The 15,403-nt window shown below is 28.4% G+C and overlaps 1 protein-coding gene across 1 annotated transcript in view; it reads left to right on the top strand.

Annotated features, from left to right (window-relative positions):
* The window catches only part of LOC107442769 (neurogenic locus Notch protein), a 128,288-nt gene that overhangs the window by 14,824 nt on the left and 98,061 nt on the right, over positions 1-15,403 (top strand). The window contains exon 2 of the mRNA XM_016056409.4: positions 4,561-4,639. Coding sequence (XP_015911895.1) covers positions 4,561-4,639 — 79 coding nt within the window. The remainder of the gene's footprint in view (positions 1-4,560; positions 4,640-15,403) is intronic.

Here is a 15,403-nt window from a genome sequence, read left to right as displayed (position 1 = left end):
AGCGACGACATAATCGATAAAGTGGCAGAAAATAGTGAGCTTCTTCAAAAGTCATTAAATTAAATTTTAATTTAATGACTTTTGAAGAAGCATTAAATCTATTTTTAAAAAAATGTTTAGATAAATCATTCATGTATGTGTAGTATAATAAATATTTTTATTTACTCTTCATCTTTCACCTTCTTTTTGATTTTATCAACCTATGTTTCCTCATAAGAACCATGTATTTTAAACTGAAATATATTCTATAAAGGATTATTAAGCAATTTCAATCTTCTTTCTTACTTCGATAAATTAACTTACGTTCATGAGAATTTATAAGTAAAAAATGCCTAAAAATGATACATTAGGAGCCGCGTACGCTTCGCGCACACGGTGTTTATCTGAAATAGAGGGCCGATATCTCCAAAATGCCCGGGCCGATTTTAAATCCCAGTCCGGGCCTGATGTAATGTTAAAAGAATTATACAATAAAATATAATCTATAAATAGAACTTGTATCTAACTCGCATTTATTTAAAACCTTTCCCACAAAGAAAGTAATAATATTGATCTAATTATATCAGAAAATGTGATGATGTGTCTTTAGTAGCTTGGGAATTTGATCAGTCCCACGTTACTAAGACCTATTAATATTTAAATGTATTGTCCAGAAAGATATAAAAGTTTTCCTTCCAAGGTCAGTTGGCTCTTCTCTATCTATACACCAGCATGTAATGTTCTCATTTTTGGGATCCCGGCTCTTATTTTAATAAAATTGTATTATTTCTTCATGTTCCTGTATCTTTTTCAATAAGCACCGGCCACATTACGAATCTACAATGTTTATGCTATCAAAGCGTAACAAATATATATGTAAAAGAATTGTAAATATTTTAATGCTCGGTATTGTCCATAAAGCATATTTTTTTAAAGTATAGTTTTATTCTTAAATATTAAATAAAACATTGTTTTGTTTGTTTATTGTTAAGTAATCAAATCAATATATTAAAGATAATATAGAAGTTTAATTTCGAACCACTAATAAGACGCTTTTTAAGATATATGTACCATTAAAAAATATAATAGGGATAAAACATTCCATATCCGTCAAAGTCGAGGCCCAAATGTAATCAAAGTGAAAAATATATTTACTATTTAAATCTTCTTTCGGAGGTATAGCTTTTTAAAAATTATTGCGTGCTAAAAAAAATCTATCCACTGCACATAATCTCAAATTTGCTGCCATTTTATGAAGTTAAAAAAAATTTTTTTTTTTTGACTTATCACTCAATAAACAGTGAAACGCTCCTTAACGAAATTTTCAGATAAAGCATCGGTCAGTAGTAGTTAATAAAAAGCTCTTGCAAATTTTCGCGCATGCGTTGTAAAGATCAAATAGCTAACAAAATGTAACGCAATACAAAATCTCTCTATGTTTGTACAATGATTATTGTTTGAAGAATATTTTGTAAACATTAATACTGCTGGTTAAACTGAGATTTGTATTTCAGTTTTTTACGTAACTTCAAAATTTTTAGTAAAGAAACTTCTAAGAAACATGGCATTAAAACGTAAAAATGTGATTCTCTTTTATGACTAATACCGCTTAAAATGGCACTTCGAATTTCGGGTAAAGCAGCATAATCTGCATTTATTAACGCTGTTTCTCGAAGTTCTGTCACTAAGGAAAATAAAAAAGCCATAATTTAAAAGCCTTACATTTGAAACAATGCAATGATTTAAATCTATATTTATATATAATCTTGCCGTGACGAATTATCTGGATTTTTGAACAGACAAATAACTTAAATATTTTAAAAATTATTAAAGTATTTAAAAGATCGCCAATTTTTTTGGCGACATTTTCCCACTTAGATAAAAATTATAAAAATCACTGCCTTATTCTCGGTTTTTGCAAATTTTTATGAGCCCAGGTAATGCAGCATTAGAGTAAATTTTTAAATGTAAGAAAAATTAGACCACAAATGCTTTTCATTTTCACAAACAGTAGTTTTTCTCCATATTGACGTTTTGCGCCATTTTCGAAATAAGAGCAGACAGGCACTGGCTTTTGATAAGTTAAACTTGACTTAAAAGTCGTGCTATCTCACAGCAGTTATAAAAATTGCATAAAAGCATAATTTCATATTAACGACGGAGTCTTGGAAAAACAGAACAGCTTTAAAACATCTAATCTACACCAATACTATTTAAATTGAGTTTTTTCTTTTTAGTGGCTTCAAAATGTTTGATTTGTTACCCAGCAAAGCAAAAACTCACATAGAAACGACAATAAAGCATAAGGCTTAAGTAAAAGATCTTGTTTCATGACTAATAGCATTCAAAATGGCGCTTTAAAGTGCAATATAAATCGAATTCTTATCTGGCAACATTTCTAAACCTTTTTTTCATTCATAATGGGGGCGGCTGTAAAAAAAAGTAAAATTTGTGGCGATATTAGAAACGGAAACTGCTTTACAAGCGGCCTGTCTGCCTGGTTTTCTCTAGAAAGTGACAGTATCTGTCGTAGCCGATAAGGCAGACTTTATTCGAAATGGAAAAAGAATAAACTACTGATAATATCTGAGTTTTCAAAGTCCTATTTAAGTGCACTTAGTTGTATGTATATTCCGTCGAATGATTGTTATCTTAGAAAGGTTCCATAAGTTCAAAGGAGAATTCTAATTTGCTACAGCCTCATTGGACATTTTTATTTTTCTTAAATGACATTTGTTTATAAATTACTTAATTCTTATTTCAAACAATACGGAAAAAAAGTTTAGTCAGTTAGTAAATGTGTATAAAGGAAAAAAAGATGGCATCAGTGAAAATGGTAAAATCCACAATCATCAATCGATTTTTATATTCGGAAAGATTATGCCAAACAGAATTTTTGTATTTCTGTTCTGTTTTGTATTCTATATTAAGTTACCTAAAAGCTAAGTTCAAAATTAAACATGTTTGAAACAATAATTAAGTCAAACGATAGGCATGGGTAAAATATCTTATTATTATTATTTTTTTTAAAATTCTATCTTCATTGACACTTATTTTTACTTAAAAAAAGTTTTTTTGACCGAGAAATATGTTCAATGTAAAAATAACAGCATGCTAAGTCTTATTTTATTTGTAATTGATATGCGTGTTGCATAAAAAATAAAATGTACTTTTTGACATAATTATCTATTTTATTTCCTAATTCGTACTGCAAGCTTAAGAAGTTAGAAACATAAAATATTCATTTTTTTTTTACTATAACTGTATTCAACTTATATCAACATTTTTAGAGAGCTAATACTATGGAGTTATGAACTAAGTTCATATAAAGCACTTATTAACAAGTGTAGCTGCTGTTTTAATTAAACTATTTCATTTTATGTTACATGATTTTGCACATTTTGCTTTGCGCAACAATACTCAGACGAAAAGAGGTTTAACTAACATAGATCCATTATGCCAATGCCTATATTTTGGTTTCAACACAATTCAAAATTGTTGACCCAGAATCAGTGTTGCCAGGTACTGATAACCGTTCACCCCCAGATAGCGTTGTAAAATCCTCTAAAAATTTTAAAAGTACCTCAAAATTTTTAACTTAATGTATAAGTATTAAAAAATTGTACAAAAGTTAAATAATGTATAGAAAACGTTGATTTAATACTTTTTAATATTTTATTATGAACAAATTAATCTTTTTAACGTTTCAATCGTTACATTATCTTTAATTTCCACTAAAATATTTAAGATATTTTTTCAATGCTTCTTGATTCGCACATTTTTTCATAAATATTTTATTATCAACGATAGAATCTTTTTAATATTTTATTTCTAACATTATGCTTAAATTTCTGATAAAATATCCAACATATTTTCGTCAATACTTTCTGATTTGTATATGTTTTCGCTGTTAAACATTTTTAACATAGAAGAAGTAGGTACAAAACTTTGACAACCATTAGAAAGTTCATATGGAACGCGCAAAATAGCATCAGCTGTAGTTATAGACATTTTATTTTTCAATTTCTCTTTAATAATATTTAATATGGAGAAACATCTCTCCACAGCTGCATTTGAAAACGGGATACTTAATAAAGTCAAAAGAAGAGTCGAGCACTAAGTAAACTTAAGTCGAGAACCGAGCTAAGTAATAACTTACTACATTCAACAAGTTCATTAAGTTCTAAAATTAAATCTTAAGCTTTTTGTTTTGGTTTAACATATTGATTTTCATATTACCATCCCACACATTCAGTTATAAAATTTGATATTAGAACGTAACCAAAATGAAACAAGTAAAATTCACAAATAACCCTAAAACAAACCCTTAAAAACAAATTCCCCTAAAATACCCACTGAAGGTAAAAAAATCCCTCTAGATTAAGGGGGAAAACCCCTAATCTGGCAACACTGCCCAGAATATTGTATTACAATGTATGGTCAGAAATTTTGTTTGAAGCCGCTGTGTTAGAATAAAATCTCGTTTTAAATGCACAGTTTTATTTGATTAAATCTAATGAAAGTAATAAGTATGTCTGAAGCTGAAGATTATTTATGTAAATGTGTTTGATTTTGTTCTAGGCAAAGTGTCTTGCAATTCCAATCCTTGCGAGCATGGTGCATCCTGTGTCTCCAACCCCAGAGGGGAATCCTACTGCAAGTAAGTGTTTTTGATATCTTAATATCGCTAATCTATAAACATATCTTAAATCGTTCATATGCTTTTTAAATGAAAGTGCGTAATCACATCAACCTCTTTCTTCAGAAATTTTGCTATTTTATAACATCAAGGGGTCCATCTAAATTTTTTCTAATTATTTTTTTGTTGAAAAAGTTAAAAATTTACACCTAGTTGTAATAAATCTTAAAGCAGCGTTGATTCGGATTCCTTCATCTTGAGTCCTGTTTTTGTAAGATTTTTGTCATTACGACTTTCAGCAATATTGCGAACAGTGCAAAAAATAAGTTTTTAAATTAATGTTAAATATAAAAAAGCTTCTTTGTTAATTAATAACTTTATTTAACCCTCTATAAATTATTCTCCTCCGAAATAACACGTGGAGCACGTAAGAAAGCTACTTTTTTAAAAGAATAATTTTGTGACGTTTCCGTTCATATAAGATGGTAATCCCGCAGTCATTAACTCTCACGAACCATTGTAAGTATGAGTTTGGAACATTTCAGCACAGTATTAAGTAACAAATTTATTCTCATCTCTGTGAGATGAGACAGATACGTACTGTACTTACTTCCTTACGCACCTCTCGAGCTTGAGTATCTTAAAATATATATGCTTTTGCTCAAAAAAGTCTAATTCCATCACCAATAATTAGTATGACAGCATACAGTAGCATAGCACCGTTTAAGTTTAAAATTTTTCTAGCCATTTTAGAAAGGGTCAAATATAAAGCTAAGCTAAAGTTTTTATTTCTAAGTACTAACTATGCTTTTATTTCTATAAAAATACAAATTTTTTCTAAATAAATACTTAACGCGTAACTAATTTCTCAACACTACATTAAATTATTACTTAAGATTACCTAACACACTGAGAAACACCCCAGTTTATGGTGCCACATAAGAGAAATATATATACAGATTATATGTCTTCTTTTCAATTAGTAAGTGTTGCATTAGTATCATATTTGCAATGAAACTGGAAAGTGTTAAACATGATTCAAGTTTATTTTTATCCCCTTTGTTGTAAATAAAATCACTGGTTTATTTTTTGTGAATTGACAAGAATGCGATGAAGCGTTTCTTTCTGAAAATTGTTAAAAACAACATCGCCATGGTGCATTTTGTTCAGCCAAACATGCGGAACAGGTATTGCAATTTCCCCCCTACATTTCTGGCAAACTCAAAAATATTAAAAATAACCAAAAGTAATATTTTTTTTGCTAGAAACTTTTTTTCCAATAAGATTTTTAATTTAAACTTTAGTCGAAGCTTTTGTGTATTTTAAGTTTTTATGTTCTGTCGCAAGCGCTTCCTGCCTTAAATAACAATTTACATATAAATAAATATCGTTTTCTGAAAAACTGGTTTTTCATAATCGTAGCTTAAACTAACCAAAGTTGCTTGCGTGTTGAGATTTGCAAATTTATTGTTCATAAAAACATAGTTCAAAAGCTGGTCTTTATTTTAAGTGGAACATTAAAGAAGAAAATAATGGAGAATTTAATTGAATTTCTATTTTTCTCTTTAATCAAAAACTGTGCGGTCAATCATAATTGTCTAGCGGTAATATCCAGTCTTTAATAACAATCGCTGTGATAATTAATAAATAAATATTTTTTTCTTGAAGTTAATCAATTTAGATTTGTACATAAAATTACGTCATATAAGTTTTAAAATAGTTGTTCTATATTTGTCACATGTTTTTATTCTTATTTTGAAATAGTTAAGAAATTTTGTTGGTTTGTTATTATCAAATTCAATTCATATTAATCCATGACTGCTGACAATTGTATTAACTTTTTAAATGTACTATTCGAAACATTATATTATTATAAATAAATAATTAAAATAAAAATGTAACAGTTATTAAATTTAATCATGACATTTAATTTATTGCAATCCATTACTTGAGAATATAAAATATTTTATAAAATGGGTTATTTTTATTTAAATACTATCGCGAAATATCGCCTACTAATGAGAAATGTAGAAATAGCTATTCAAAATTTTTTCATCAATTTAATTTTGATTCGCGATAGAAAACAAATTTTAAAATTGTAATTTTAAGGAAACCTTGAAAGGGAAATGGTATATATATTCAAAATCATTCCCTTTGTTGCATATTAATTTGTTTATTATATTTGAATACTTACAAGAAAATGTTTTCGAATTGAAGTTGTCGATGTTGATATTCTTTTATCCTTGTTATTTAAAACATCAATAGCACCAGTGTTAACAATCCTTCCCGTGTGTAGATACTGAAACTGACATTTCATACATTTATTCATTGAGGAATTATATTTTACTTACTTTATATCATGTGAATTTAGTCCTCATTTTATAGAGTAAATTACGTTTTAAAAACTGTCTGCATACTGATTATACTTATATTTAATATGGCCACAATTAACTAGTGAAAACGTAGATTTTTCTGTTCTCTACCATAAAAAATTAATGACAATTTGTATATAATAATTTTTTTTATCAAGCTTTAAAGAGAACATATTTATTTTCTGCATTAAGACTGAATTTTTATGCCTCAGTGTTAATGTTGACTATTGTATGATGTAATTGATTTCATTTTCTGATAACTGTTCTCTATTATGTAATTAAATCGTATCTAGTATCTATAGACTAAAGTAATGTTAATTAAACCTCTTTTAGAAACAATCTTATGTTTAATGACCTCTTCCGATTTTTTATGATCTTTTTGTTTCAGGCTGAAGTAGCCATATTCATTCTTTAGAAAAGTGCATTGTACGTTTAAGTATTATGTTTACAAACTTCGGCATTAAAATATATGTATAATAAAATATTATGATCCATTATGTTCAATTTAGTTTGTTCAAAGAACAATAATTTTACCGCCTACTTTATTTTGCTTAGTTCGCTCATTTATTTATTTAGTTTTTTAAAATTTGAAGAACTTGTGTTAGTTTTCTGCGAATAGTTAAGCTTTTGTACAGACGAGAGATTTAGAATACATTTTAATTAATTTGGCTCAAATTAACATTGTAAAAACTTTGATGAAAACATTTCGTTAAAAAAAAAAAATTAAGCCTAAAGTTTGCCCACATTAAAGGATTACAGGTTTTAATTAAATTCTGTAAAAAAAATTATAATGTAATTTTAAATTAGCTAGGAAAAGTTTGCTTATTATTTATTAATATTTGGACAACTTCAGCGTCTCCGGAAAAAATGCTTCTTGCAGTGGATTCCCGCCCTTGTGAACCTAGAGTTCAATGAAATAGCTGATTCCTTGGCTAAAAATGCCAGAGATTTCAATCAAAATACAATCCCAACCACGTTGGCAGATCCAAATGCTTTTGCAAAGTCAAGACTATTCACCCCTTTAAAAATCAAAGCCCACGATCAAATAACTAATCTTGACATCGATAGGAAGACAGCCACTACTCTCATCAGACTAAGAACAAAACATCATAAAAACATGAAAATCTCTACAGATGGGACTAGAAAGTATCAAAATTGTGGCAACTGTCTTAATGTGGAACTGACACCATATCATGTTTTTAACTGCCCTGCAGGCCTTCACCTCTTAAACTACCCCACAGAAGAGGATTTGTATTAATTTAATACCATAGAAATAACAAAAACTATTCAAGCACACCATGAAATATGATTCAATAGAGGATACGACACCAACCAACCATATTTCAGTACAGCAGTTGTAAAATTAGTATATAATAGTTTTGCTATTTTTGTTTTCATTAATTTGTATGGTACTTCTCACTTCACTAACTTGATTCAATTCTTTTAAAAAAAATTCGTCAAATAATTTGAAGAACTCGATTGTTGTATTACTGTTAATAAAATTAGGTTACGAAATTATACAGATTATTGAACAATTACTCTTTCAGCTCAATTCTTATTTATTAGTTAACTCTTTGTTTACATTCGTTTTCTTTGTACAATGAGCTTGAAATTTTTCGAGGAAGAAAGCTAGTAACTACTTCCCACACTATATTTATTCTTTGCTTTCTTCCTCGGCTCCCATACTTTGTTTCAGAAAATAACGGTGCTTGTCAATTCGTCACTATCTTCAACATCTTCACTCTTCCAATTATCTTTCTTGGCGGGAAATCAATACGTGATTCAGGTATCAATCCCTGATATGTTTATGAGGGAAATCATTCTCAGATTTCCCATGCGTGTCGTTACTATCGCTTTTTTATTATTATTTTTATTTTTTCATTTTGTTTATTATTTAAATAAAGCCATGGAGGAAAGCAATTTTCGTATTAAAATATTCTGTCTCGGCTCTGTTTTTTACAAATGCAGTTAGTTACATTTGAAATTATCGTTTGCTACTTTGTGCATTCTATGATATCGATTGGGAATTTATTCTCCACCGCCTATTTTCCTCATAGAAGTTTAAAATCGTTTGCACTTGGAATGTATAGAGTTCGTATTGTTGAAACATGAAGCGTAATTATGTGCAAATGAGGCGTGTTAAAAGTTTATTTAATCGAAATGGAAGTACGTTATGGTCTAGATATCAAATGAACGTGATATAATTTTTCGCGATTATAATATCGTTATTTCAATTTGTTGAAACTATGTAGTGTTGAAATTATGTTTCGATAAAACACCACATTTTTAAATGCATTTCCTTGATGTGTTCGATTATGTTTCCTTTTTTTCCCCTTTGTTTATTTTAATGCGTGTATTTTAATACTTTTAGTTATATGTGATTCAAATAACAATGTAGAGTATATTAATATACACATGTGTTCGTGTTTATTTAAAGCATTACAAAAGTATCAAGTCCCTTAATTTGAAATTTTTATGATCTCTTTCCAGTATATTAAAATAAATTCTGAAGGTTATGTATTTATTACGATTAAAATTTAATTATAACTACTTCATTCTAGAAAATAATGGGATCTAGATGGGATTAAGAAATTATGTAATTGAATATATAATTAGCTGCTGCAAAATGAAGATATGTTAGTATTTCAGCAAGCATAATGTTGATTTCATATTTATTGATAAAAGATTAATTTTTCGTACGAAATTATGAGATCTTTGTAAATTATTTTAATTATTGTTTGGCTACAATCTTATAACTATTGCGGTACTTAATTATTATCAGGTAAGAATGTATATTAGGAATAGATCATTTTCTCAGTATCTAGAGTATATTACATTATTCTGATCTCAAAATTGCAATTATTTTTAATTTAATTATTTTAGACCTTTTAGACTATTTAACTGACTTTTTTTAGACTATATTTAGACTATTTATTTCTTGTCAGCATTTTATTATGTTTATTTTAAAATTTGCTTCTAACCTAGTTCTTTCCTAATTCTTTCTAGTTAAAATACTATCCTAGTGGTATGCTAAATCTGTTTAAATAATGCACTTTTAAGACGTGAAAGCTTTTTTCCTCTATTTCTTTTTATAAATTCGGTATCGAAGTTTTTAAGAGGCTTATTGATAATATATATATTATTATATCGATATCGGAAGTTTTTAAAAGGCTTGAACACTGATGTTTAAAGGTCATTAGATACGCCCATAAACAAAGCTGGTATTAGAAGTGCTTTCCCATCGTTTTATTCAACACATGTGTTTTATCCTTATACATATTATTTTTCAATGACCTGCCGCCCCGTGCCTGTTGTCAGTACGTCCTCAAGTATTGCTAATACGCGGGCGGTCAAGTGCTCGAGCAAAAACTGAGAACAATCTGATATCTACTTTCCTTGCTTATGTTTTGCGTCACTCCGTGAAAGATCCTTATTATCAAAAATGTGATAAAGAACTTCATTCATGTTTACAGCTACATAGATTATGACCCTTCCTTATTTGCCGTGTTATGATAAAGATGCTTTTATTATGTTACAACTTGGCGATAATTTCTTGTCCCTTGGAGTACACGAGAAATGATTGTTAAGAGATTGTAATTGTGTTCAAATATGTTGTGATCGTTCGCGGTATAAATCAAGTATTAAGAAGCAATGATTATTAAGATAGATATCAAATTTGAATAATATTAACCAAAAGCAATTCTTAATTGTTTGTTGACAAGAGTATATAATAAGAGTTCTTTTTTTTATCGTCTGATAATTAGAAATTATTTATTTTATTTTCATCGTCTGATAATTTGGAGAAGTTTGTAAAGTAATATGCTTGTTGAAAAGAAAAATGTTCCTGTTTGTATATTTCGAATGATGTTTTCGCTTCATTATTTCGAAATAATGAAATGGAAAACCTGTATGTCTGTTTGGTATACCTATTTAAATTGTACACAATCGTTTTGAATTAACTGAAAATTCTTTTTCAGTGAAATTTATTCGAATTAGATTTATTTCCATGTTATAGGTAGCATTCCTGACTTATGAGAATCAGTTTGTTTATGTTATATTATTCTACAGATCGTTATGTCTTATTCTTTTTCAGTAAAATTAATCCTAATTAGATTTATTTCCAAAGTAGGTTATGTATGTTATTGTTAATTTTCTGTACTTAAATGGATCTAGTTTGTTTATGTTAGCCAATTGTATAGCCTTAAATTTAATTGTGAAGTAAACTGAAATTCATTTTTGATTAGATTCGTCGAGCATTCTTAAACAAAATATTGTAAATTTTTATCTTATCGGGCCCCAAATTTTGCTATTATTCATTAATAAAAAAAAAAAATCTGCTTTCCGATGGTTATACAAAATAATGTTTTTTTTTAGCTTATACTTATTATTTCATTTTAGTTCGCATAGTTTGGTAATGTAAGTTCTTGACATAAATATGATTTGGCTATTTAGATAATTTCTAATAGTTATGTTTCATTATTTTTGATGATCTTGGTTTGATGAGCTAGTTCGTGAAATAACATTTATTGATGGTTATAAGCCTGCTTCTGGTTCATTATTGCTTTCTTCAAAGCGATAAAGAATTAATGCAATCGCATAGTGAAATTATGCAATTGGGTATAATATAGCCTACGTCACAGGTTGTGTTGTTCCTACTAAATTTAACCCATGAACGGCATTTTTTGCGAGCCTAACTTCAAGCCTCAAATAAACAAACGAAGTGTTCGATCGTTTAAATAGCTGCTCGCCAGATTTTATTGCATTATAAAGAAAAGTTATTGAAACTAAATACAACTAAACAAACAACAACAACTAAAACAAATAACAACAACTACTAATAACAATAACTAAATAAACAACAACTAAATTCCATTCGTTTAGCATTGCGTCATATGTTGTTCCTACTAAATCGAAGTAGTTGTGTTTTTTTCATGTTATACCCAATCGCATTACTTCATCGTCTAAAAGATATTATTTTATAATTTTTTTTTTGTCTCGAAAACTTTCTGAAAATTATGTAAAATATCAAAATATAACAACAAAATTTTTCGGTAGCTTTTTAAAATAGTCTGCTTATTTTTATTTATTTATTTCAATCAAGAATGGATTTGTGCGAGGCTATGTAGCCGAAGATCAAAGCTATTTTTTTTTAAATTTATTTATTTTATATTTTCCTGCTTGCAGCTCTCTAATCCTTATCTTGTTTACGCTTCAATAAATCAGTTGTGCATGCTAGTTATTTGTCGCCGCGATTTCGGGTCCTACTTGACACAGATCCGTTTTTGGAAAAAATGTTCCTATGGTTAATACCCATGGAAGATATCTGAAGAAATCAGTGTGGGGGTCTTCAATGGGGGAGTCTAAATCCCCGGGAGGTCAGCTCGTGAGCGAACTTACAGGGTGAGGGGTGAATACAAAATGGCTTTGATGGTATAAAAAAAGATTCTTGGAGTTTTCGAGGTTGCGTTGAACCTTAAATCATGATTGAGCAACAATAGGTAGTGAGTCACAAAATATTCCATATGGATTCTGCTTTTTTCTGTCCTCCCTTTTATAGAAAACCCATCTTGAGCCTCTACTTTTACTGTACCTTGAAATGTTCTCTTTGCCTCTCCTTTTTCTATATTATTTTTTTTATTATTATCGTTTGAGTACATTAAGGCATGGTTGTATTTTGCAACTCTCTCCCTTGCTTCGTCACGTGACTGTTAGCTATTGCTACTTGTTAGATTAATAGGAAATTTTAGATTTAAATAATTTTTTCAAGTTGGAAGTTGTATTCTTTGAATCGTGCATTGGATTTGCCATTAATTTTACTCTAATTCAGTAATTTTTGATATCAGGTTTTTTTTCATTAAAAAATATCATTATGCAATGTTGGTGCTAACACAACTCTGTGTTTAAACAGGCTATCAAATTTTCATCACTGAAAGTGTTTTTTAAAGGTCGATGCTGTGTAATCTCATGTAACATAGCTGCTTTCTTATACTCATTTTTCGTTAGGTTTTATTGTTATATTTAAAATGGTAGCAAAATTTATACTTTGAATATATATAAATTGAATTTCAAAAGACAATGATCGCCGCAACATATATACAAATTAAACGTAGATTTAAATGCATAATTATGTTAAGATTATGAGTCTGAGCTTTGACAAAATAAAAACCTTCTGTCTTCTATTTTCATCTTATTATTTACTACTAGGAAAAATTATCTTTTTAAAGCGAAAAAATTGTCAAGAATGCATATAGCAAGGTATTTTTTAAAAGCTTGCTTTAAATCTATATTTTATTGAGTTTTACATTTTATCAATTTTGTTGACATTTTTCCATCTGAATTTAATTTCTGTCTTTTTTTATTCAACAATATAACATACTTTAATAAAATAACTTCAATTTACGGAGACGCATTCTTTTACTATACAATTAACTCCCAAATAGATATTAACTTTACTTACTTTAAAAAAGTAAATTTTCCTAAAATAAGACTTTTCGACCATTTCCATTTCTTCAGAGACTATCATAATTCTTTTATACGTTAAAAAAAAACGTTAAATTTGATCACTTATTTATGTATTAGAATTTTAAATTTACTAGGCCTATTCGAAATATAAAAATATGTATGTCTTTAATTCGTAGTCTAAATGCAATGAGGCTATAATGATTGGTTGCTGAGTATAGTTATCTAAGGTAAATAAGAATTTGCTTTTTTAAATATCAAAATATAGAGTCAGCATTTAATTAGAACTTATATGCATTATTGTTAAAAAGTACTTTCACGTGTGTAGCATTCCTAATAATTTTATTTTAGTATAAACTGTATTCATAAACTTAACACTTCCGCGCGGAACTTATGTTAAGTTCCGTAAATCAGGATTGGGCATCAAGTGAAGGCCAGCAAAGTGATGAACTGCGCTTGCGCGTGGTACCACCGTGGGAAAAGAGATCGGCGGCCGTTCCACGCCACGCCCACCCCACTGCCCGCGCACTTTTTCCTCTTGCCACTCAATGTGGTTATGGCAGGAGTAAGTGATATGTAGGGTGACTATAATTGGCTGTTTATCTTTTTTTCTTCTTATTTTTATATTTAATTTTGGAATGAAACCTCAATTGTCTGCCAAGAATAATTTGACGCAGAATTTTTATTAAACATATTTTTCATACTTTTTTTTAATTTTAATTTTGGTCAAAATAAATAAAAAATATTGTATTTAACATTTTAATGATTTCTGGTTATGAAATCCAGCATGAAACATAGATGACTTTTTCCGCGTTTTAAGTAAAATCATTCCAAACAATAGTTTTTCAAATTCTTACTTATTTGCAGTTATTAATTATTGAAATTTCGCTAATTTTCAAAATCAATGATTGATAAACTTTTAAGTTTGAATGAAAAAAATGTGTTTCTATATTTTTTGGGATTTTTATATTTGAGTGCAATTATAATTCCGATAATCTAATAGATTTTTCTAAAAACTATTAAACTGTTTTTTATAACTAAAAGATACTAAAATATATTTTTGCTTGTTTAAAAAAAATTATAAAAGGGAAACTGGTGTCTCATCTGCGTTTAAACGGTTAAGGTAATATAAATGTTTATTAATAGTCAAAGAAAAATTTGAGTATATTTCCATTTGAGTATACTTCCATTTGAATATATTCCACATTATTTCCAATTAAGTAGGATTACTTAAATTACTTCGATCACAAACTTATTACGTTGTTTTGTTACTTTGTTTTTAATTCATTAACAACGAGTTATTTTAGAAATGGGTTTGTTTACCCATTCTCAAAATATTATATTCTGAAAAAAAAAAATATCAAGATATTTCAGCTTATAAGCAAATCCTTTGCAATATTTTTTGAATAGACCCTTCACAAAATTCTTTTGGTAAATGCAGATTGTGATGTATTTAATTGTGAAACTACAACTGTTGCAAAAAGACATGGATGTGTGTGAGAGAGAGTTTTCAAACATAAACCCTATTTCCTGAATTTCACAAAACCAGTATTTAGACAGTAAAAGCATTCTGCTGTAATTTTAGTTGCAGAAAATCTATAAGTAGATTTTTCCCATATTCACAAAATGGGACCTTTCACAAAAAATGAGCACAGAGCACTGCTTTTCGCGATCTCTCCCAAAATCACAAAAAAACGGGCTATTTTTACGGGGTCTCAAAATTTAGCAGATTTTCACAATTTCTTAAAAACAGGTCCGGAACAAAAGTCCGGAATTATTCCTCACAATTGTTAAATTATCAAGTGTTTTAATATAAAACCGTATATAATCTAAATTTTATATATAGTATAAATAATATAAATTTTGGTTTCCTGTAATATATATTTTGTAGCGTTTATTTAAAAACGAAATAACAATAATGCTGTTTAATAAACTAGTTTTCAAAAATTCCAGT

Source organism: Parasteatoda tepidariorum, chromosome 8 (assembly GCF_043381705.1).
Source record: "Parasteatoda tepidariorum isolate YZ-2023 chromosome 8, CAS_Ptep_4.0, whole genome shotgun sequence".
NCBI classification, from domain to species: Eukaryota; Metazoa; Arthropoda; class Arachnida; order Araneae; family Theridiidae; genus Parasteatoda; species Parasteatoda tepidariorum.
This window is presented reverse-complemented; position numbering and strand designations above follow the sequence as displayed.